Below are 21,319 nucleotides of genomic sequence, written 5' to 3'. Positions count from 1 at the left end.
AATCAATAAAAAAAATGTACGTTTTGGGATCATGAAGATGGAAAACTGTCAAATCAATCATTGAATAAATCACTCACTTTCATAACAATTTTATTTAAAAAGTTTCACCTTCCCTTTGAAAACTTCAAGCATCTCTCTCAGTACTAAAGCTTGCTGAGCAACATGTTCTCTACGAGTAAAAGATAAGATACAGTTCATCAGTAACTTTGGCAAAAACACAACAGGCAGAGCTCTGTACAAAACTAAAGCAGAACACACCACTGTATACAAATAAAACATCCTGATGGTCACATTCAATTCCTGACAACACATATTCAAGAAAACAGCAATGACTCCCATCAAGAATAACTGATTCAGAAAGGATGAAACAGAAATACTGCACAGGCTGATCCTGGAGTGTTTTCAGTCCTGTGTGCAGGTTATAACTTGTGCGCACATTGACAGGAGTGTAAAATGTGAAGCAGCAGCTGCAAGGATGAACCAGATTTTTGCTACCCACCGAACAATTTCAGAGGTTTTAACTCATAATCTGGAGCAGGGATGTCCTGAGGTCACACAGGAAGAGGCACTAATAGTTTCCATTTTTTTTTTTTTTTTTTTTTCTCGACTAAGCTTCAAAATGAGTCCTCTGTTGGTTTGTGTCAAGACAAGCATTGTGCGTTATTGTGAACCGCTGCTTTGTATTTTATGCACCAGCTCAGATTCATCTCTCAAAGACAGATTCTGAATCACTGCACTCGCCAGATCTTAGCTGGGAAATCTATTGAAAGAAATGCGGGTGAAGATGTATAGTCATAGAGGACATACTTCATTTTTGATATGCTGTTGTTGATATAAAAAAAAAAATTTTCAGTCAGACCTTCGGAGAACTGAAAATAAATTACAGCACTGCAAATAACAACTTGTACATGAAAGGCTGACATAGAGAATCCTTAACATGTACAGTATTCTGCAGTGTTTGGTTGGCTTATTATTGGGCATCCAAGTCATAATTAGCACTGTGTGCTGCTCGTTGAACTGAACAAACCAGGGACACACTGACATTTATAGAGACATTATTTTTAAGGAGAAAAAAAACGACTAAAAAGGCGAGAATCATTGGCAAGGTTTCTGTGCATCGCCATGGCACCATATTAAAGGGGACCTATTATGCTCATTTCCAGCTCTATAGTTTGATTCCCGGACGCCACTTGAGTAGCTTTGTGTGAGTCGGCTATCAGGTTGAACCGCGGCCCACTTCCTTCTGATTACATCTTCAACATGTTGAAAGCCTGCCGAGGGGCGGCGCCTCATCCTCTTAACGGTGTGGAGGTTCTGAAGCTGTACAAACTGTGTGAGTGACTAGAACTAAAAAACAACACGATTGATTGGAAGTGGCGACTTCTCAAATCCATCAGTTTATGTTAGAGTCAGAATCTGATCCAGAATAGCAGCACAGTAACCACAGCAGCAAAGATTACAGCAGGACATCTATGTTCAGTAAATATCACACCCATTATCTGCTTAGTGTGTGACATAAAAGGCGGATTTAGACTTCAAGTCACAATCTGTATATGGTATTTTTTCTATACATCCTGGTAATGGCTGTACATGTGGGAAATGCACTAAAATGTCGATTTAAGTGGAAAACATCTGCTGTCAGGAAATACAACAGCTAATATTGCCAGTAAAATGATATTCTTCTGTCACCAAACGACTGTATAGTAAACATGCACTGTCGGTTATTTGTATACTGGAGTACATCAAATGCTTATAATACTACTCGAGTAGACGGTTGTGCGAGACTAGCTGTGCTTGGAGCCGATGTCAGAAAGAACCGGGATTACTTTTACATACGTTAACCTAATTATCTGACACGTTTAATATGAACATTCAACACTGGAACTATGTATATATGTGACAGAATATAAGGAGAAGCATAATAGGTCCCCTTTAAGTTCAGACAGAGACAAGAAGGTCCGGATCACACGTCCTGAACATTCATGGCCTCCTGCGGCCAGCTGTACGTGTCCAGAGTGAAGGAGTCGTAATCAGGACTGTAGACGTGGGACAGTACAAACGCCTCCTTGTCTTTAGGCTCCGGGTACAGCGAGGCGATGTTGTGTCTGTATGCGTAGTTGACAATCTGGCAGCGAAGGAGAAGTGGTAAAGCACAGTGTACATGTTAGGAGTGAGTGAGTGACTTTATAGAAAGGAACGATACAGTCAGACATTCAAGGGGCTATTTGATTCGCCAGTTGTAAACCTTTGGCCCTCTTCAGTTGGGTTACATATCTATGATGATATGACAGTTTTCTCAGTGAGACGTGTTGAAACGTTTGTTGTAAAGGCAACAAAGACATCCCCCGATACACTCGCAGAACTTTAAGAAAGTTGAGTGAAAATGAATGATGCACAGTTCATCTGTTTTGATTATGCCCTCTAGCGTTTATAGTATAGTATGTAAGACATGTCCAATACAATTTAGCTGATGTTACAGTGCAGTCATTAGCTCATCATTCTATAACATCTGATATTTGTATTATTGTGCCACAGTATAACCCCATTACATTTTGTATTTATAACTGTACATGTGAGAGAACACCTACCTTCACTGCGATCTTGAAGGACACCTCTCTTATGGTGCTGAGAGGAGGATAAAGTCTTCCCTCAGCCAGGTGCTCCTCTGTCACCATGTCAGCTATTGCCTGAGAGACAAAGACAGAATAAATAAAGTTGATTTGAAGTAGAAGGAAAGTGCAGTATAAAGTGAGAAAGAGGGAAAGCAGCACCGTGAGGTCTGCCTTAAAAAGAGTGTGAAAGGGTTCAAGTGGAAGGAAATGTTTGTTTCCAACTCTTCAAAACACAAAGTATTTATCATATTGGTGTCAAATGGTGTCATTTTTCTACTTTTGGAAAAGGGATCCTCATGAATATATGTGAACATACAATACATTGCAACACTGCTGTCACAAGTCAGTTAGTAACTGAACTAACGTGCCTCTGCTGTGGTGAGGAAGATGTCATCAGATATGTGGCGAACTCCGCAGGCTATAACACCCAACGCCACTCCAGGGAAGACGTAGGCGTTGTTTCCCTGCCCGGGGTAGAAGGTGCGTCCATCAGCCAGCGTCACCTTCTTAAACGGACTTCCACTCGCAAAAATGCCCCGACCCTGATCACAGAGAAAAGAGGCGGAAGAGAGAGAGTTAAGATGGAGCTTTTTTATGCTAAAAAAGGCAAGTTCATTTTCTAAAATTAATGTTTTCGGGTAAATTCTTATTGAGTGTCAAAACGTCCTTACCTCTGTGAGCTTGTAGCACTGCTCTGCCGTGCACTCCGCCTTGCTGGTAGGATTGCTCAGGGCAAAGATGATCGGCCTCTCGTTGAAGGACGCCATGTCTTTGATAATCTTCTCGGTAAACGCTCCTCCAATAGCAGCCACGCCTTCACGTTCAGGACACAGTGCAGAGGGAGAATCCATCCAACAGAAATGACTTAACTTTAACAAGCTCCAATGAGACAATGTGAACAGTGGTGTCATTTGTGGGATTCAGATCACACGGGTCAATTATTATCAAGCAAGACTTAAAATTATGTAGTTTGTAGTTTTAAACCTGGATCTGTTTCTAATTATTCAAATTATTTTCTCACGATTTCTTCTTTAATCTTAGAGCACGGAGGATGTTAACTTGAAACAGGTGTCATGTCATCACAGTGTTGATTCTAAATCTGAAAAATTAGTTGATTTATAGCAAATAACCAAGTTGTTAATGTGCTGAGAAAAGCTGGAGGGAAAAAAATTCACCTTTAATAGGTTTCTCTGTTTTTCCACACCTGGTGAGGTATTACCGTAAATGGATGAGAGAAACAATGTGGGTTATGAGGGGGTTTTATATACGACATTGAAAACAACAATGTTCTTTGAGGGAAATTTCAGTGTCTTGAGGAAACGCCGCACTTCACATCTCTTGCACATGCTTTACGCCCAGGTAAACTCACCTATGATCGCGGTGGGTTTGATGGTTTGCACAACCTCCTCCAGGGTCTTCAGGTGCGGGTGCTCGTGGGCAAACTCCTCCTTCTCGTGGTTCAGGTGGCTCCTTCCCTAAAAATTGTGTAACACGTCTTTTATTCAAAACCCTGCATGGTGCTGTTTGGTGATTCACAAGTGGGGGATTGTGTGAGCGGACTGAGCAAGTGAGAGACCCACATTACCTTCACAATGAGACCCTTCGAGTCCACCATCCAGATCCTCTTGGCAGCTTCTTCTCTAGTGACACCCTCTTTGGCCATGGCCATTATAAGCAGGTGAGCAATACCCAGAGCAGCCTGGGAGAGAAAAAAAGAGCTTTTAATTTGAGGCACACGCTCTCTTGGGTATTAAGGACAGTTATTTTTATTTTGAAACAGAATAAAATCCTGGTGATTACATCTCCTCACCTCGCCTGCTCCCTGGAAAACAAAGGTGTGGTCTAACAGTTTGTTCTTAGTGATCTTCAAAGCAGCTAAGACCCCAGCAACAGCTACTGAGGCAGTGCCTGAAAGAAAAAAGAAAACACTTGTGATAACAGAACAGATTCACTGAAACAGCAGGTTTTAAATGGTAAGACTGTAGTTTCAATCAATTTTGGCTTGTGACCCTTTAAAGTGCCTTTGCAGAAAGCATAAATACATTCTATTGTTTGGCTTTTCTACACTGTTAAACATCTCACAACTTTTAACATGTATCCAGCGCCCCCATGTGGACACTGTGACCCCCAGGCAGGGAACCACTGACGTACAGAAATAAATCATACACAGACTGAATGACAGGTGCACAATCAGTGCATAATGACTATACAGATCATTTCAGATAGCTAAATTAAATCATTTAGAAATTTAATTATGTTAACTTTTAAGTCTATTGTATTGCAGGTTTTACATTTCTGCAACAAATGCATCTTTTAAAAAAACCACCTCTGCTTCGAAAAACAGTAACAGACTTGCCCTTGCACACATTTATGATCAAATACAGTTTGGTGCTATTTGTGGTTTAATCCCTAACTGAAGGATCAACTTTATTTCAGCAAGATGCTGCCTTCGAATGAAACTCAAGCTCGTGGTTACGACACAGGAGGTCATGTATACGGTATGCTCGGCATTCAAGTGATTAAATCATGACCTCTGCTAGGCAACGGCAACATGCACGCCAACAGACTCACAGAGGCTGACAATTCAGTAAGTTAACAGGCAGGTAATGTAATGCAGGAAATGCAAAAGCATAATGACGTATTATAAAATTGAGTAAGAACTTACAATGTATTAATTTATCATCCAATGAAAAATGAGAGCTGACAATGTTAGCATGCACGTCACAACTCATGAACTCTGAGCTCGCAGAAAACTCTGAGGTCCCAGGTCGTGAATACCACAAGAGAAGGGTGCAAGAGTAATTTATGACTCTAGCTAGAGAGGGCAAATATCATGACATCACTACACAGTACTGTGTTGAGATACCTTCTTTTTTAACTGCTTGCTTTTACTCAATCTTCATTTTTTTTGTTTGCTATGTTTTAATATTCCTTCTGTGAATGTTGGAACAACTGGAAAACGAGGGAGGTTGTGTATTTTGTCTGTTAACAAAATTAAAAAACATGTATACATTAATATATACATTGGCTAGTTATGGCAGCTGGCTGCCTGATGGAGGCCAGGAGTGCAACGGCTGAGGGCATTAGTGTAGGAGGGTCCTATGAAAGCTACAGTACCTTGGATGTCGTCGTTGAAGGTACAGTATCGATTCCTGTATTTGTTGAGGATGCGAAAGGCGTTGCTGTTGGCAAAATCCTCGAACTGAATCAGACAGTTCATCCCGTACCTGCAGGGCAATAGTAATCAGTCAGACAGGATCACCTGCACGTCCCCTCGTCATTTATGTTTCCACTCACTTGTCTGTCACTGCCTGCATGAACTCGTCGATCAGCTCGTCGTACTCCTTTCCTCGGATTCTCTTGTGCTTCAGTCCGATGTACAGGGGGTCGTTGAGCAGCGCCTGGACCAAAAATCATACAGTTAATCAATAAATCGATAAGAGAGAACTTGCTGTTACCTTTCTGTTTCGGTTTTGGAACTGATCATATCTATGAATCAGTAAATGATTACACAAGTCACATCAGTAATTCTCTAAACGTGTCTGATATGGAATCTATGACCACTGATAAGTGGCTGCACCAGCTCAACCGATACTCACCTGGTTGTCAGTGCCGACGTCCAGCAGCACTGGGAGACACTGCTGCGGCCGAACCCCTCCGCAGGCTGTGTAGAGCGCCAGCTTCCCAACAGGTATCCCCATCCCATAGCTGCCCAGGTCACCCAGGCCGAGGATACGCTCCCCGTCTGTCACCACAACGGCCTACACAGACACAAACGCACATCAGCATTACAATGATGCATTATTAACTTATCAGGAACAACCAGCAGTGTGTTGGTGTGTGTGTGTTTGTGTGTGTGTGTGTGTGTGTGTGTGTGTGTGTGGGTGTGTGTGGAGAGAGGGACTTACCTTAATGTCTTCTTCTGGCCAGGAGTTGAGCACGGTGGCGATGTGGCCTCTATCATGGATGGTGATGAAGAGTCCTCTGTAAACAAGTAGTTTGTAATGATAAGACATCGGTGCTGGTGGTGCAGTGAAGCAAAGATTAAAGGTTTGATTGCTTTGATGATGCAATTTCTTAGATTAGCAATCACTCCACAAACTCAGTGAGATGAGATATGAAACTTCCCTCAGACAAATAATCCATCACATTTAGTAGTTGCAGCACCTTTAATTTGTGTGAAACTAATATTATTGCCTGTAATTGAGGCAGCAAACCTCACACTGGTGCCTTCAGGGACAGACAGACCCAACACACTGCTGCCAAACAGGAAACATTTTAATACAAGAATACTTTTTACAACACACGTGTCAGTGTTTGGATTCAATGCTCTGATGATGAAGTGTTCTTGAACACACAAAACAAAAATAGTCCCTGCTCACTGCTGTGTTACAGTGGGGATGTGTGATCGCTCTAGGCCATAGTCTCAAACTGATGAGGCCGTGTCTGATGAAAGTCACAAGAAAACATCCTAATTTTATTTTTCTGGCCTTCAGAAAGTGCTGTGGCAGGTCTTGATTATATCAGCTGTTTATACAATAATATATCTGTACTAGCAGTAAAAAGTAGTGCACAAGTATATCACATGTACTAATGACACTATTTTGGAAGTTACGGGCAAAACTTGTCAATGCAGCACATTTCATACACAAAGAAAATTTAAAGTAATTTACATAATAAAAAATGTTTAAAAAACTCATAAATACATTATAAGACACTAAAACACAAATTAACAGGATAGAAACTATTTTAACAGAAGTCTACCATACTAACAGAAACTGTTCAATCAAACTTAGATTTTGGAACATTGACCATTTCAAACCCTAAAAACCCTGGTCTAAAAAATGTGTTGTTTATGGATCAAAACATATGAGGAGAAGTTTTAACCAAACGTATGAATTAGTTAATGCCTCCACAAAAAGTGCTGTGTAAGTTTAACTCCACTGTAAACGCTCACCGTGGTCTCCTGAAGGCGAGTCCGTACTGTTGACATGCCAAGCCGACGGTGGGGGTGTACACGATGGGCATGAACTCCTCGATGTCAGAGGTCAACAAACGGTAGAACAGCTTCTCGTTCCTGTCCTGTAGCGTCATCAACAGGATGTACCTGAGACAGAGGCAGAGAAGTCACTGAAACCTGACACCACGGTTTTTGTTTCATATAAACCTGCTGATTCAAATCAACTGTAACTGCACTGTAAATATTTCTGCATGAGTATCATCTATCAGAGCGGCGACTGCATGAGTAACTAAATGAAAAAAAGCATCAGCTGACTTCTTTGACATTCTTGCAGTGTATGAACCAGGACACCCGCCCCCCCAGGGTCAGGTCAGTTATTCCTAAATGTGGGACGAATACTTTTGGTTGTGAGGCAGGTTTTAGTTTTTATGCTCCGCGTCGCTGGAGCTCATTTAACATCTGCAGCTGCAATGTGACTGTCTTCAGCCTGATGTCTGAGTCTGTTCTCTTACTTGTCAAGGGGATTGGTGCGTGTTTCATAGCTCTTCATGACACGCAGGACTTGCACATCCTGGGAGAGGAAGACGGGGGGCAGCAGTCCGTGGATGCCCAGTTGTAAGCGCTCCTCCATGGTGAATGCCATTCCCTGCATGGTGGAAGAGGAACTGTTATGCAAAACTATGATACCGGAAAAGAGTTTGCACTGGGTCAAGTCCGCAAACTAAATAACAAATCCTACAATCCAGACCAGAGTGACTCATGTGTTAGTCATCAGGACTGAGGTCAATCGTGACTCACGGCCGCACCCAAAGATTCGTTTAATCTGTTTTTGAAAATTATGAATTACTTTTTTTGTATTTGTAAAGAAAAGTAAAACAAGGCCACACTGAGAAGTCCTACAGTGTTTTGATAACTGAGACTAGAGCATAACATGAGACCAAGCTTTTATTTTGGTAAGCTGTCTTGTACCCCTCTGCTGTCTGATTATGGTTAGTGCTGCTGCTCCTGTCTCGCCGTTGGCAGGCTTTCCAGAGTGATCGGAGGGGAGTGTGCAGTTTAATCTATTTATTCTGCCCAATAGTGTGGGAGCCTGAACTCACTCCCCAGTCAGCTCATCTTCTCCTTCCTCCTCTCTGCTTTATCACTCTCTCCATTTCCTTGATTCTTGCACGCCAGAGGAAACACTGACCTACATGGGGAATGAACCGGCCTTCTACGGTCAATTTGTTTTACTGTGGGTCCGTGTATTTTCTGACCACACCCTTATCCTGGTAAATTATTCATATTGGCAGAGTCGAGTGTGAAACGTGATACTGGATTTGATTTTTCACAACATCCTGCTTACAAGCTCACAATCATTACATCTACAGTTGCCTACTGTGCCTCCCCATTGAAGAGTACTCTGATGATAGATGCTGAACAGCTGAACGACACGGCACAGCCTTGAGTTTCATACTTTACAGCGGCGTCTACTGTAGCTGCAAGCAACAATAGCCTACTCAACACAACGTCTGTCTGCCAGAGGTCATTAAATGGAGATACTCTAATACACTGATGCCTAAAATACCAAACACAAGAGAGAGAGACAAAGTCAGTGTGGAGGGCAATTAAAAAAAAGACAAACTATCAATGTAGATGGAAAACTTTTCACACGTAAACCGTGTCAACAAATACTGTATAGCCACATCGGGTACAGATTATAAAGCCATTTGTAGTTGGTTGATTGACTTTCCAACAAGATTAACAGTCACGTCATACCGACGCTGTGGTGCAGGGGCCTCATGGGGCTCCGGGGCCTGTGCCCAGTAGGCCTGCTCAGTAATCCCTCCATGAGCCACATAACTAACACTAACATTACTAAGTTAACAGAGTTAAGCTAAACCTATTAGAGTGAGCAGGTAAAGACGCACTAACGTAAACCCATTAAGCTGACACTAACCAGCAGCTGTAGCCTACACACTATCTGTCAACAGACAAGGACAAATGGAGGGAATGAAATCAAATGTGGGTGGGAGTGGTATAATCTAAAATAAATGCAACTTTGTAATGACTCCAATTCAAACCTTATCATGGATTAGTATAGTGAGTTATAACATCATAGGATTTATTTTTATGATCATGAACTCTGTTATACAGCACCTATATTAGTGAAGTTACTGGTATCAGTTTGCAAGAGGACAAAAGTTTACTGAAATGCTCTGGTTGTGAAAATGTGGGTACAAGAAAGCATTATATAAAAACCCAAATCAAAATATGTGTAAATCTTAAATGACAATCAATGATTAATAAAATGTCAAAGCAAACTACCAATGTGCAAACCATCATTTCATTGTTTTTACTTTTTACTAAAGGGGGGGCTCCACTTTCTGACCACTTGCACTGACCTGACCTGTGAGTAAGCTTGTAACTGCTGACTGGGCATCAGCAGGGGAAGGAACTGTGACTGACCTCCTATCAGCCTAAAACAAAGCAATAAACTCAGCTGAAGTTTCACTATCTGTCCTGCTGTCCTTGCAGAATAGCGGGGCCGGAAAAAAAAAAAATCCCGTTTACGCTGGATTTGGAAAACCTGCTGTAAAACAACTGGTGAATCACTTGGTGTGTGAGTTCTGGTACCATTGGTGCAACTGTAGGATCTTTTGGAGAATAATTTTTTCAGTCTAACTGTTAAAAATACTATTATTTCCATAGTGTGACCGCAGAAGCATTGACATTATTCTGTGGTTATGCAGCGCTATTGTGTCATTCTCTGATCTGAGTATGGCTTGGAGAGTATAAATTATAAAATAGGTTAATACTATTTTTAAAGAGAAGTGGGCCATCAATTCACATTAAGTCGATGATGGTATTTCTTATGCTTTACTGAGACTGAGAGAGAGGCAGACACCTTAGAGGAATCTACAGGGAGACCATTCATAGCTCGAGCCACTCGACTATCTCACTTTAGATAGGAGCTGTGACATTGACATGACACTCCTGTGCTGTATAAATGTGGTACTTATATGGTATTCTCTGTTTATATATGTTCCACCACCATAGCACGTGGCATGTGGGGCATCATGTTGTGTGTCCACACAGTGTGTGAATGTGAATGCAGTGCAGTTCAGGTGTGTTAAGCAAAGACAAGAATGGTGAGTGTTGTATTTGTTAAACAACACATCAATTAGCCTGCTTCTGTTATATGTAAAGCATAATTAGTATTATTGCATGGCTGTTTTTTGTAGTTATTATGTATACTTTCTCATATGTGTTTTGTTGCAACATTGTGCACACTCCATCACTGTCTTCATTACCCCCGTATATGATGTGTATGGTGAAACTAAACTCATGTAAAACTCCCGACATTACCTGTGTAATCCACCATCAGTGTTATGACATGGAAAATGAAGTAAACCTGGAAAGACATGACTTAAACTGCACTTCTCAAATGAATGTGCCCCATATGAAGCAGAGGATTTGAGCACACCTGTATAGGAAGGTTGAAATGGCATATCACACATCATCTGTGACTCTGGTGATTGATAATGTGCTTACATACTAACTTTGTTAATGTCACATTGACACTACATTTCAGACTGTTGTTCAGACAAAACAACTCTGAGAACTTTGTCATGGTCAGTGGAGAATTACTGTCATAACATTTTATAGAGCAGATTGCTGTTTACTCAAGGAAACAGCCAGTAGGTAAATCAATAATGGAACTAATCATTATATATTACACATTATTGTCCGTATGTTTATATTACAGGTGTGCTCATCTTCTGTGGTCGAAACATTGTCATGTAGACTAAAAAATAATTGGAACAAGACTCATCTTCTTGTGTAGATATTTGCATACAAGAACCTGAAGTTAATTCATTAGTGTGGATTTATGACTTTGCCTCCAAGTGATTATCAGAAAGGTACCACACACGTGAGACTCACCTTGTTGAGGTGTGGGTTTCTGGTGATGTCGTAGCCCCGCTTCTTGGTGCTGACGCTGCCCTTGCGGTTCGTCCCGGAGTGGCAGACCCGGACAGCCTGGAAAGAGGCCCTGTCTGCGGGCAGTATCCCCGCAGGATGACCCGGAGAACCTGCGAAGACCCTCATCCCTCCCGCCGCCGTGCGCCTGCACAGAGACAGTGCGGCTCTTCCAGGGAGAGAGTTCATGCTGCCTGCAGACAACCGGGGAGCAAAACACAACAACTGCTTCATCCGTGTTTCAGTCACATCCTGCTGGTAGTGGTGTTACAGGTCACCTAACAGTTTTAAAAAAAATCTACACATGACCTAGAAACGTAGGACATACCGTGCATAATATAAAGTCAGCAGGTCTGTCCTCCTGTAAACAACCTGCCTCAAGTTTAAAAATGAACCGTTAGCTTTACAGTAGCTGTGTCACCTGGTCACAAACAACAGGTGCCACGGTCACAGCAGGCACTCATTACAGCCCGAATAAAAAAATAATTAAGTATTGTAATAAAGTAGAAATGATTGAGTTGTGGAGACTAAACCTCCAGTCGATGTGCTCAGTGTTTTCATACAGAAATGCTGCTGTGAGCGGCAGCAGCAGAGCAGCTAGCTACTGTTAGCTGCCCGCAGCTTTTATGATTAAAAAGTGTTTTCTAGACGGAACAATCTGCGCAGCTAATGCTAATAATGCTAATAATGCTAACAATCAGTTAGTCCCACCCTCTGGTCCTACCTGAAAACGACGTGAAGCTGCTGTGCACCTGACTTCAATCTTCATGAGGTACTCCTTCGCTCGTATTAACGGCCGCTGTTGTTAGTGGATGTTGTGAGGGGATCGACAGCAAACAGCTGATCCAGGATCCTTTGACATTGACGGTATCACTTCCCCCGGTCAGCCCGCCTCTCAGAGCGCGGGAGCCACCAATCAGACAGCGCCGTGGCAGGCTGGGAGGAGGCCCAACCCCCACCCTCCCCTTCTCCCTAACCCTCACACAGTAAACACACAGGCTCCATCTTCAGCTGAATATCTGCACTAAAATTCAACATAATAAAACCTCTCATATAAGTATAAAGTTTTACCATTACGCTTTTTTCTTTTCATGACATGATATCATTCTTTCATTGTTCAAGTTTCATGGCTTCAGTTCTGCTTCATAACACCCACAGCTGAAAACGTTAACATTTTTTAACTCTTAGTCATACAAAGACCACTGCCACATTAAAAAGACAAAAAGCCTCTGTACAGGCACCTTCACAGCTTGTGGCTCCATCTGCTGGACATAACAGTGTGTCCCAGTCTGAGCCACTGGAAAAAGCAAAGTCTTGCCTGTTGTACCTGTTGTGTAGCCCCAAGACCAAATATTATAATGAAAAATTGAAGAAAATGGACGTACTCTGGTTAGATGAAGTACCTCAAAATTGTATTTAAGGGCAGTACTTGAAAAAAATGTACTTAGTTACTTTCCACAACTGCATGCAACAAAGCAGAGACAAACATGGTCAAATCTCCTGATCCTAATACCATTAGCATAGCTGATATACATACAGCAAATTAATCCAAAGTCACACATACATCCTCAACCAATTTAAACCTTTGGATCAGAGAACAACAATTTTGGCCTTATTCTTACAGTTCTGTCCTATCATACATTAATTAGTTTTAGTTTACACTTCTGTCTTGTTAGGTTTGTCAGATGTTAAATATAATGTCTATAAGTACATAAGAAAATGACCCACTCCACACTAGCTGTATCTAAAAAGGTTTATTAAAAACACACATTTCATGACGGTGCATCTGTATTCATGTTTGTGACCAAAGCCAACATCAAGGAAAATCATCAATTATATTTTGGTCTTCATCCAATACGTACAGCAAGAGCTACAGTCAGTGTCCATTAACTCTGTCCATCGTCCTTTAAATGTCCACATAGCGTAGTTTCCATGGCTGTTACAGTCTAATAATGTTATTATGGATAAAGGCAAAAAGAAAATACACTTTAAATAGTACAAGAAATTATGCAAAAATAAGAAATTATATAAAAAAAACAAATGCACTCATATCACATATCTGTCTGCAAAAACACACATAACATGTTCACGAAGACAAACCGAACGCAACAATCTGCTTGAAACTGTTAAAATGTTTACTTACACACCAAAAGAGGATACTCATCCATCACCAGAAGAAAAAGTCACACAAATTACATTTAATTCAACTAGGAGAAAGACTCCCACACATTAATCATCTAAATAACAAGAGGCCAGGCTTAATATAACTCAACTGTCTTTCTTCATATGTAAAAATCATGTTTTTTGTTGCAACTACTTACAATGCATACAGAGTAAAAGGTTATCCAAACAATACATTTAATACAAAACAAAAACTATGTCCTTGCACTCTGATTGAACAGATTAAGTTACCTGCTGTTTGTCTTCATTTGCACCGTTCTGGAAACATTCAGGAAAAGGTAAAAAAAAGATGGAAATGCTTTAGATGACTACGCTGGTGCCGCTACGGGAGCTCCTATCCTACGGGAGAAAAGAGTGACAGAGGCAAGGTTAAGTTTAAGAGGGAGATATTGGTCATAATCCAAAGTATTGGACAAATTAAAATGTTGACCTGATGGTGGCACTAGAAGAAAAGTTAAGAGATCAAAAAAGTTACAACAACAACAACTGCAGCCTGAGGGGAATATGAATGTCTGAACCACATTTCATGGCAATCCACCAAATATTTTTTAAGACTTTTCATTAAAACCACAAATGTCAACCTCTTTCTTCCCACGCCGCTAGCGTGGCTAAAAAGGGACGAGAGACAGAAGTCAAAACCAAAAAAAGAAAGCAATGACACACAGAGAATCAGTCTGAGCAGACGGCTGGCTCAGAGTATACGTCACTGTTTGTCAGTATTTGTGTGTGGCTCTTACAGAAAGGCGGTTGTGGCTCCTCCGGCCGTTGCTGTTTCCAGGCCCAACATCAATGGAGAAGTAGCTGGGTGGCTTCTCTGGCCAATCCTTCCCTTTTCCTCCTGCTTGTCTCCTGCTGTCCTCTTCATCGGAGCTCCACGACCCTTTGCGGTGCTGAGGAGGTGAATAGCTCCTCTCCCTCCGAGTTGCTCTGCTGTGCAGCTCCTCCAGCAGATCGTCCCGACTTCGGGTTCGCGGTCTGGATCCACCTCCTCTCCTCCCTGCTGAGCCTCCTCTCTCATTTCTTGAACCCTTGTGCTGGGTTCTTCCTCGTCTGTTGTCCCAATCAGAGTCATCGCTGTAATCACGCAAGATCCCCCGCCTGGGAGGGGAGACATCTCTGTCTCTATACCTACGACCGTTGTGTTGGGCACCTCCTCCAGAGCGATTTGTACTCCCACTGGACTGACTAGAGACCCTGGGGCCACCCCGGGCTCCATCTCCACCTCCAGGCTCCCTCCGAGAGGAGAAGCTGGGCACGCGTTGAACTATAGGAGGCAGGGTGATCACCCTTCTCTCCATCCCTCTCACCCCCATCTCATCCAGGGCAGACAACATACTTGGGGGCCCGGGTGTGTAGGGAACTGCTGGAGGTGCCGGCTGGGGCTGTAGGTGATGATAAGGCTGTGATGGATGCATACTGTGGACTGTTTGCGGAGCCATTTGAGGTGACACAATATCCAGCCCTCTCACCTGGTTCTCCAGGTAGTCTAACACCTGGTTGTTACCTTGAATGCCGCTATGCACACTGCCGTTCATATGGCGAGGAGGAGGAGGAGGGGGCTGCTGCTGCAGGGCCATGGGGGACAGCTGCATGGGAGCCATGGCAAAGTTTTGTTTGACAGGATAGTCTGAGTATGAGCCTGGGAAAAAAAAGTCAAAGAGTTTACAACTGAATTGGGAAAGGAGAGACAAATAATCTCAAACCTGCATTAATTGATTATTTTGGTGACTTGGGGACAGCAGAAACAGCCTGTAAACACAACACGGACATATCTAACTGTAACTGCAGGGGTCTCTGTCGGTCCGTCTGAATTTCCATTTTCTCAACAACCGCTCATCTGATCGTCTTCAAGCTTTGCAGGTGTATTGCTGAGGAACCAATGAAGTGCACCATTGACTGTAAGGTTTTTTTTGGATGATGCTTAATTAATACAGGCCAAGCAATCAGCCCCTACTGACAGGCACATTTTGAATGGGCACTGCACCAGCCGCCTTATAAATGCACCGAAGCCCAATATTCAATCACTTTTAGCTCTGGTTTTGGTCTCTACCAGCTCCTGAGGGAAATATCTGGCTCTTTAGCTGATAAATGCTTCAGTATGTTTGACAATGTTTTAGGTCTGCTGTGTCTGTGCTGAGGTGGTTGTGTGCAGTTGGTGAGAGTGACGTAAAGTGAGAGCGCTGGAAAACAAAAACATTCAGCTGAAAGATGCTTAAACTCTCTGTAGAGCTGAGGGAAAGTTGGTTAATAATTCTCTGTGGTTTCAAGCCTGTGAACAGCTCCCCTCACATACAAGCAGCAGGGATTCATTTTCACAGGCACTTTCCAAAACTATATTTTTATCTCCCTCACTGTCACAGTTTGTGTCTTTTCCTGGTGCTCACAGTCATCAACACTAGGAGCAACAGTGAGAAGTTTTTACCCTGCGTTTCACCTTTTAGGGCTACATAAATGCTCAAATCACCTATTAGTGGAGCTTGCTGAGGGTTATAAGGCAGAACAGGAGAATATTCTCAGAAAAAGTTGCTTGAACTGAACATCAAAGGTAAAACTTCATTGTGTCCACCCGCTTGCGAAACCAAACCAAACAACACACCCTTGGGTCTGGGCAAGCATTCAACAAAAGGATTAAAAAATAAGTCTTATTGTGCTTTTGTGTCACTCACCTGAATACAATATGGGGACGCCCTGGGAGGAGGCATTGGAGCTGATGGGAGCGTAGATGGGTTGGCCAGTCATCCAAGGAGCCATAGCCTTCTGAGCCTCTTGCATCATCCTGTGCTGCATCACAGCTGAAATCACAGCAGAGACGAGAAGAGAGGTGGTTGAAAGCTGCTCACGTGACTCAGCTCACTCACATCAGTGATGACTGAGGAGATTTTGGTATTTGAGATTAAGCATGTGACCGAAATCATTTTTTCTCCATGAGGTGCTCTTTTTTCTTTTGTGCATTTCAGCTTATTCTTTGTTTAATTCTCATAGCTAACAAACTTATCCTATTCATCATAACCAACATAAAATAACTGGTTTGCAGAAGTAATGCCAAAATACTGCACCTTCAAATTGTTCACGGTCATCTGTTTTTATTTTCATATTTGTGTCTTGTTTATGCAATTAGTACAATTTTGAGATACTTTGACTTGACCATTTCCAGTTTATGCAACTTTACAATATAACTCCACTACATTTTAGAAGCAAATATATTACTTTTAACCCCACTACGGCTGTAGTTTACAACTGAGTTTATAGACCATCATGTATTTTTTAAGATTTAACCATTCAGCTCTATATAAAGTAGTAAAAATTAGACCTGCTCCAACATGAAATATGACTTATATGAAATAATAATAATATTACACTGAAAGGGGTCATTCTGCTGTATAATGAGCACTTTTACTTTAAGTGCATGTTGCCTATAAAACTTCTATTTTTTTACTCAGGTAAGATTTTGAATGTAATACTTTAATTTTAACTAGTAATTTTTTCAAATTGTGGTAAAGTAATTCTTCCACCACTGCAGAGTATCGACATGTCTGGCTTCTGACTGGCTCATGGGAATTTGCCTCGTAACCAGCTGTGAATAAAGAATACAAAAGCATCTCCTCTACCTTTTTCCGGGCAACAGCATGTCTGCGGACAACACGGGCAGCGGACGTAGCAGCAGCACTTCTGTGGGCAGCACTGACAGCAACATATGCACAAAAGCATGATGAGCAGGAGGGCACCGAGGATGATCAGCAGGACTGTCAGCCAGTCTGGAACAGATCAGAGGAAAACATGGTAACTGATGTTACTACTGATACTTCAACCTCCTTCTTAGTGCATCCAGGCTCAACATGAACTCGACCAAGTGAGGAGACTTACGGTACACGATGAGTTTGACCTCACGATCTGAGTCCCCTGTCGTGTCACCAGCAGCATCGATGCTGCAGAAATACACACCGTTATCCCACCACATCACCTCAGTGATGACCAGGTCAGCGTCTGTTGACAGATAACATTAGATGTAAGTAAAAATAAACAAAAGAAAGCTGGGTCACTGCAGTATAATGAAATAAAATTATTTTCATACAATAAGAAGTGAAAGAAAAGCATTAAATCTTCATGGATTCTCGAGTATCTTGTTTCAGTTGATGTTACATAATAGATAGTGTTTGCTAGTGTATTGCTTCAGGTGCAATAGCTTCTCCAGTTGTGCTAATAAACCCAGTAATTACACAAAGGAAAATGAACAAATACTTCTCTGTTCACATACAGTACGTTCACAAACCATAATAAAAGCTCCTAGCTAAGAGAATGAGTATGACAGAGTGAAGTATATTATTTTATCTTGATTTCTATGCAGATATATGCAGCCGACTGAAATATCAACACTGTTGTTATGATGGGATCAAACTCACTGTTTCGAATGGTGATTTTGCGTTCTCTGTAGTCTGCACCCAGTATTGGCTCACTAATGCCTCTCTTCTGGATCACTGTGCGGAGTGTGCGCTGGCGGTCCGGGCAGTCGTTGGACGGGTCCTGACCCAGCTGCAGAGCAGCCTGATAACCTTCAGAAACACAGACGACAAGGGTGAAAAAGGTTCAATTTATTATCTATCAGTGTCAGTACTACTCAATACTGCTATGCACAGTGTTTTTTTGAGCACCTGAACACAACCATGAAGAAATACTTATCATACTTCAATTGCACCAAGCAGATATCGCATTGCAAGAACTGATATTACAGGGAAAACTGATCAAATGTTGTCAGGGAATATCTTTTAACTGACATGTTCATTAAATGTTTCTTCATTGTGATGATAAAAAACAGAATTCAATCAGTTGCATATTAGTGGTATATAACTGGACAACAGGGTTGGCTGGATATAGTTTAAGCCTTCGAACTCTAAAAGCTGCTTCAGCACAATATTTGCCGTTTTGAAAACTAAGAAAAAACTAAATTAGTTTTCTGTCCTCTAAAGAAAAAACTAAACTTTTAATCACCATCCTGTGGTTCAGCTACATTATGGCACTTTAATAATCACAGTCTTCTTCCACGTATAGCCTCACCTGTAGAGTAGAACTCCAGCACTGGGTCTTTACAGAAGGACTTGTATCTCCAGGTGACCAGGACATCCTGAGGGTTTGCTGAGGTTGTGTAGTCACAGCGCAGAATCACTGAGGCGAACAGAGTCGTACGCCTCTCTGTCTCTGGGACTATCACCTGGATGGACAGCAGCTCTGGTACAAGGAAGAAGGACAGTGAGATAACATGGAAGATAAAATGTAAAATATCAATCGACATGACACACGATTCAAATTACTGTCACTCTAAACAGAAAAACTCCTGTGTGTTTGTGTCACAGCTTTGCTCTTGAATTATGTGTGACAAGAATCTGACCAGACTGGTTAACAGCTTACTCTTAAACCATGCATGCATTGTACTATTTCATTAGAAGACACCTGCCAATCATGATTAGTGATTCAGAGAGAAAGGAAAACAAGCTGATAACAGGTGACCTCTGCTAATTGAGAAAAGCATCAGTTAAGGTTTAAGGTCAAAGTTCACACTTTCCCCTTTGAAGTAGTTGTACAAAATCCTGTGGACAACTATTTCAACAGGTCTTAGCAGTTTTTTGAGTTGATTTATGCCTCAAAATATATGAATTATTTCAACTTTCAATTATTTTTTATATCTATTGAAACTAGACTGCAATAAAAACATTTTTTATTATCACTTTCATTATCTGCCAATTATTTTCTTAAGGAATTGACTTATATTTTATCTATTAAATACCAGAAAAGAATGAAAAATGCCACAAAATCCAAACTTGCCAGAGCTCAAGTTGACATCTTGAAATAGCTTATTTGGCACAACCAATCATCCCAAACCCAAAGATATTCAGTTTACTATTGTAGAGGACATTTTATAAAGCTGAACAACAAAGCTAATTGAAGTCTGGAATCAAGTCAATGAATCCCGGTCAGAGGTGTGGTTAGAGCTCCAGAACTATGGGTGTGCATCTGATGATGTGAACCATGCCTCATGAAAAAAGATGATCTCAGAAGAGTTGATCAACAATTGTTGATTTGCATGAAGCTGAGAGGTTTACAGAGTCCTCTCATCTATGTAAATGGAGATAATTAAGTTCTGTGGCTAATCTCCTTAGACTTATGTAGATAATAAACTGAATGTTTGAGGGGTTTAAACTGTTATGTTACGGGGTATTTTTCATCAATTTTGAGATTTGAGAAAGCAAGGAAAGACTAAATATTCAGCAAAGTACTTCTCTGATAAATCTATAATGAAAACAAACATTAGTTGTTACTTTGATGACAAACCCCCGGATTTCAGCATAATCTTTCTGTAACCAACATTTGTTTTTGATTAAAATCTTTAAAAATGTGCTTAATGATGAACAAAATGAGCAATGTGGAAGTTCACCATGTTCACACCATGTAAGATTTTACACACAGATATTATCACACTTCAGTAATAAAACTTGTAGGGGATCATTTGTGCTGAAAGTGCAGAATAAGGAGGAAAGTTTTCCACATTGTTTCAGGGGATGAACCTGTCAGATCATTCTGGGTCAGAGTTATGGAGGTCCTGGGTGGATGGCTCACTTATCACCTTCACTCCCCAAATACTCCATATATCAAAATGTGTATTTTCAGTTTCGTCATATTTGGTATGATAACATCCTCCTGAACTTTAAGACACTGGGAAATAAAGCACCAGATTAGATAGACTTGGCACATGCAGTGAGAGAGAAATTTGTTTAGTTTAAACATGTTATTTTAAAGGAAATACAGTCTACGCAGGACAAGCGTTGTGTAGTCACGTGACTCGGCCCTGTGCTGTTTGTACCTGTCGATAATTAACTTCTACACTGTCCATTTCGACTGTTTGCTGAGGTGGCCTCTCGCTGCATTCCTGTCTATACACAGAAAAAAGCGGGTGATACGTGTATAAAATATAAACTGTGAACAAAAATCGTGTTTCCTGGAAAGACTTTAAAGCCTCACCTGTCGGCAGGTGAACCAGCAGAAGCACCATCAGTATCACATTTCCCATCTTGTTGCTCTTTATCCTTCCGCGGAAGCGTCGCTCTCTATCCTGTGGGCGATTCAAAATCCACTGAAAATAAAGAGTATTTGTAGAAAGACGTCATGTAGCCGCTGCTCTGCATAGTATTCCCACTTCTCTCCTAAGACGACATGTTGGTCAGGCCTGTTTGTTTTCTGGGCTGAAAGACGAACTACTTTCCCCGTAAACAGTCGGCGTCGAAGGTGGATGGTCCCCCACCCCTCCAGCTTCAGGTGACATCACTGACTCCGCCCCCTCTGACAGGTGCATCAAGGAGGAAATAAGATAGAGCAGGAAGAGTACAGTGTCCTAAAAGAGAGCTACAAGGTAATTAATGTGCCCTCACATTATTCATCTGTGCCGTGTAACCACTTTGTTCAATAAGCTCATGTACATTTTTTAAATAATTAATACTTCTGTACATTTACTTGTTATAGACTAAACAACTTATAAAATAGTCCCTAACTCTTCTAGTTCCACCTCGACCAACTACAACAGAAAAATGTTTCTTACACGTTAAGGCATCAAGAATAA

General features: G+C 41.5%; 2 protein-coding genes across 3 annotated transcripts; both read right to left on the bottom strand.

The window, feature by feature from the left end:
* Positions 1-73: 73 nt before the first annotated feature.
* On the bottom strand, positions 74-12,402 carry me3 (malic enzyme 3, NADP(+)-dependent, mitochondrial). The gene is made up of 15 exons (XM_056389122.1): positions 12,257-12,402; positions 11,497-11,726; positions 8,085-8,218; positions 7,570-7,719; positions 6,521-6,596; positions 6,212-6,373; positions 5,910-6,013; positions 5,730-5,839; positions 4,423-4,520; positions 4,198-4,311; positions 3,982-4,087; positions 3,284-3,426; positions 2,981-3,154; positions 2,589-2,687; positions 74-2,125 (listed from the first exon to the last, which is right to left on the bottom strand). Exons 2-15 carry the CDS (start codon positions 11,719-11,721, stop codon positions 1,964-1,966), a joined length of 1,857 nt encoding a protein of 618 aa, XP_056245097.1. The 5' UTR covers positions 11,722-11,726; positions 12,257-12,402; the 3' UTR covers positions 74-1,963.
* An 869-nt stretch (positions 12,403-13,271) lies between these two features.
* On the bottom strand, positions 13,272-20,998 carry ildr1b (immunoglobulin-like domain containing receptor 1b). Of its 2 annotated transcripts, XR_008829021.1 has the most exons (9): positions 20,725-20,998; positions 18,766-18,936; positions 18,114-18,263; positions 17,578-17,697; positions 17,322-17,468; positions 16,380-16,505; positions 14,451-15,352; positions 13,945-14,052; positions 13,272-13,478 (listed from the first exon to the last, which is right to left on the bottom strand). XR_008829021.1 is itself a non-coding variant. In XM_056389223.1 (8 exons), the coding sequence occupies exons 1-8, from the start codon at positions 20,771-20,773 to the stop codon at positions 14,014-14,016; spliced, it is 1,704 nt and encodes a 567-aa protein (XP_056245198.1). In that variant the 5' UTR covers positions 20,774-20,997; the 3' UTR covers positions 13,272-14,013. The 2 variants fall into 2 exon arrangements, 1 of the variants encoding a protein (XP_056245198.1); XM_056389223.1 differs by having other exon boundaries at positions 13,272-14,052; positions 20,725-20,997.
* Between the last annotated feature and the right edge of the window lie 321 nt (positions 20,999-21,319).

The sequence above is a fragment of the Seriola aureovittata genome, chromosome 11 (assembly GCF_021018895.1).
Source record: "Seriola aureovittata isolate HTS-2021-v1 ecotype China chromosome 11, ASM2101889v1, whole genome shotgun sequence".
In the NCBI taxonomy this organism is placed as follows: domain Eukaryota; kingdom Metazoa; phylum Chordata; class Actinopteri; order Carangiformes; family Carangidae; genus Seriola; species Seriola aureovittata.
The sequence above is the reverse complement of the archived record's forward strand: the minus strand, read 5'-3'. Positions and strand labels throughout refer to the sequence as shown.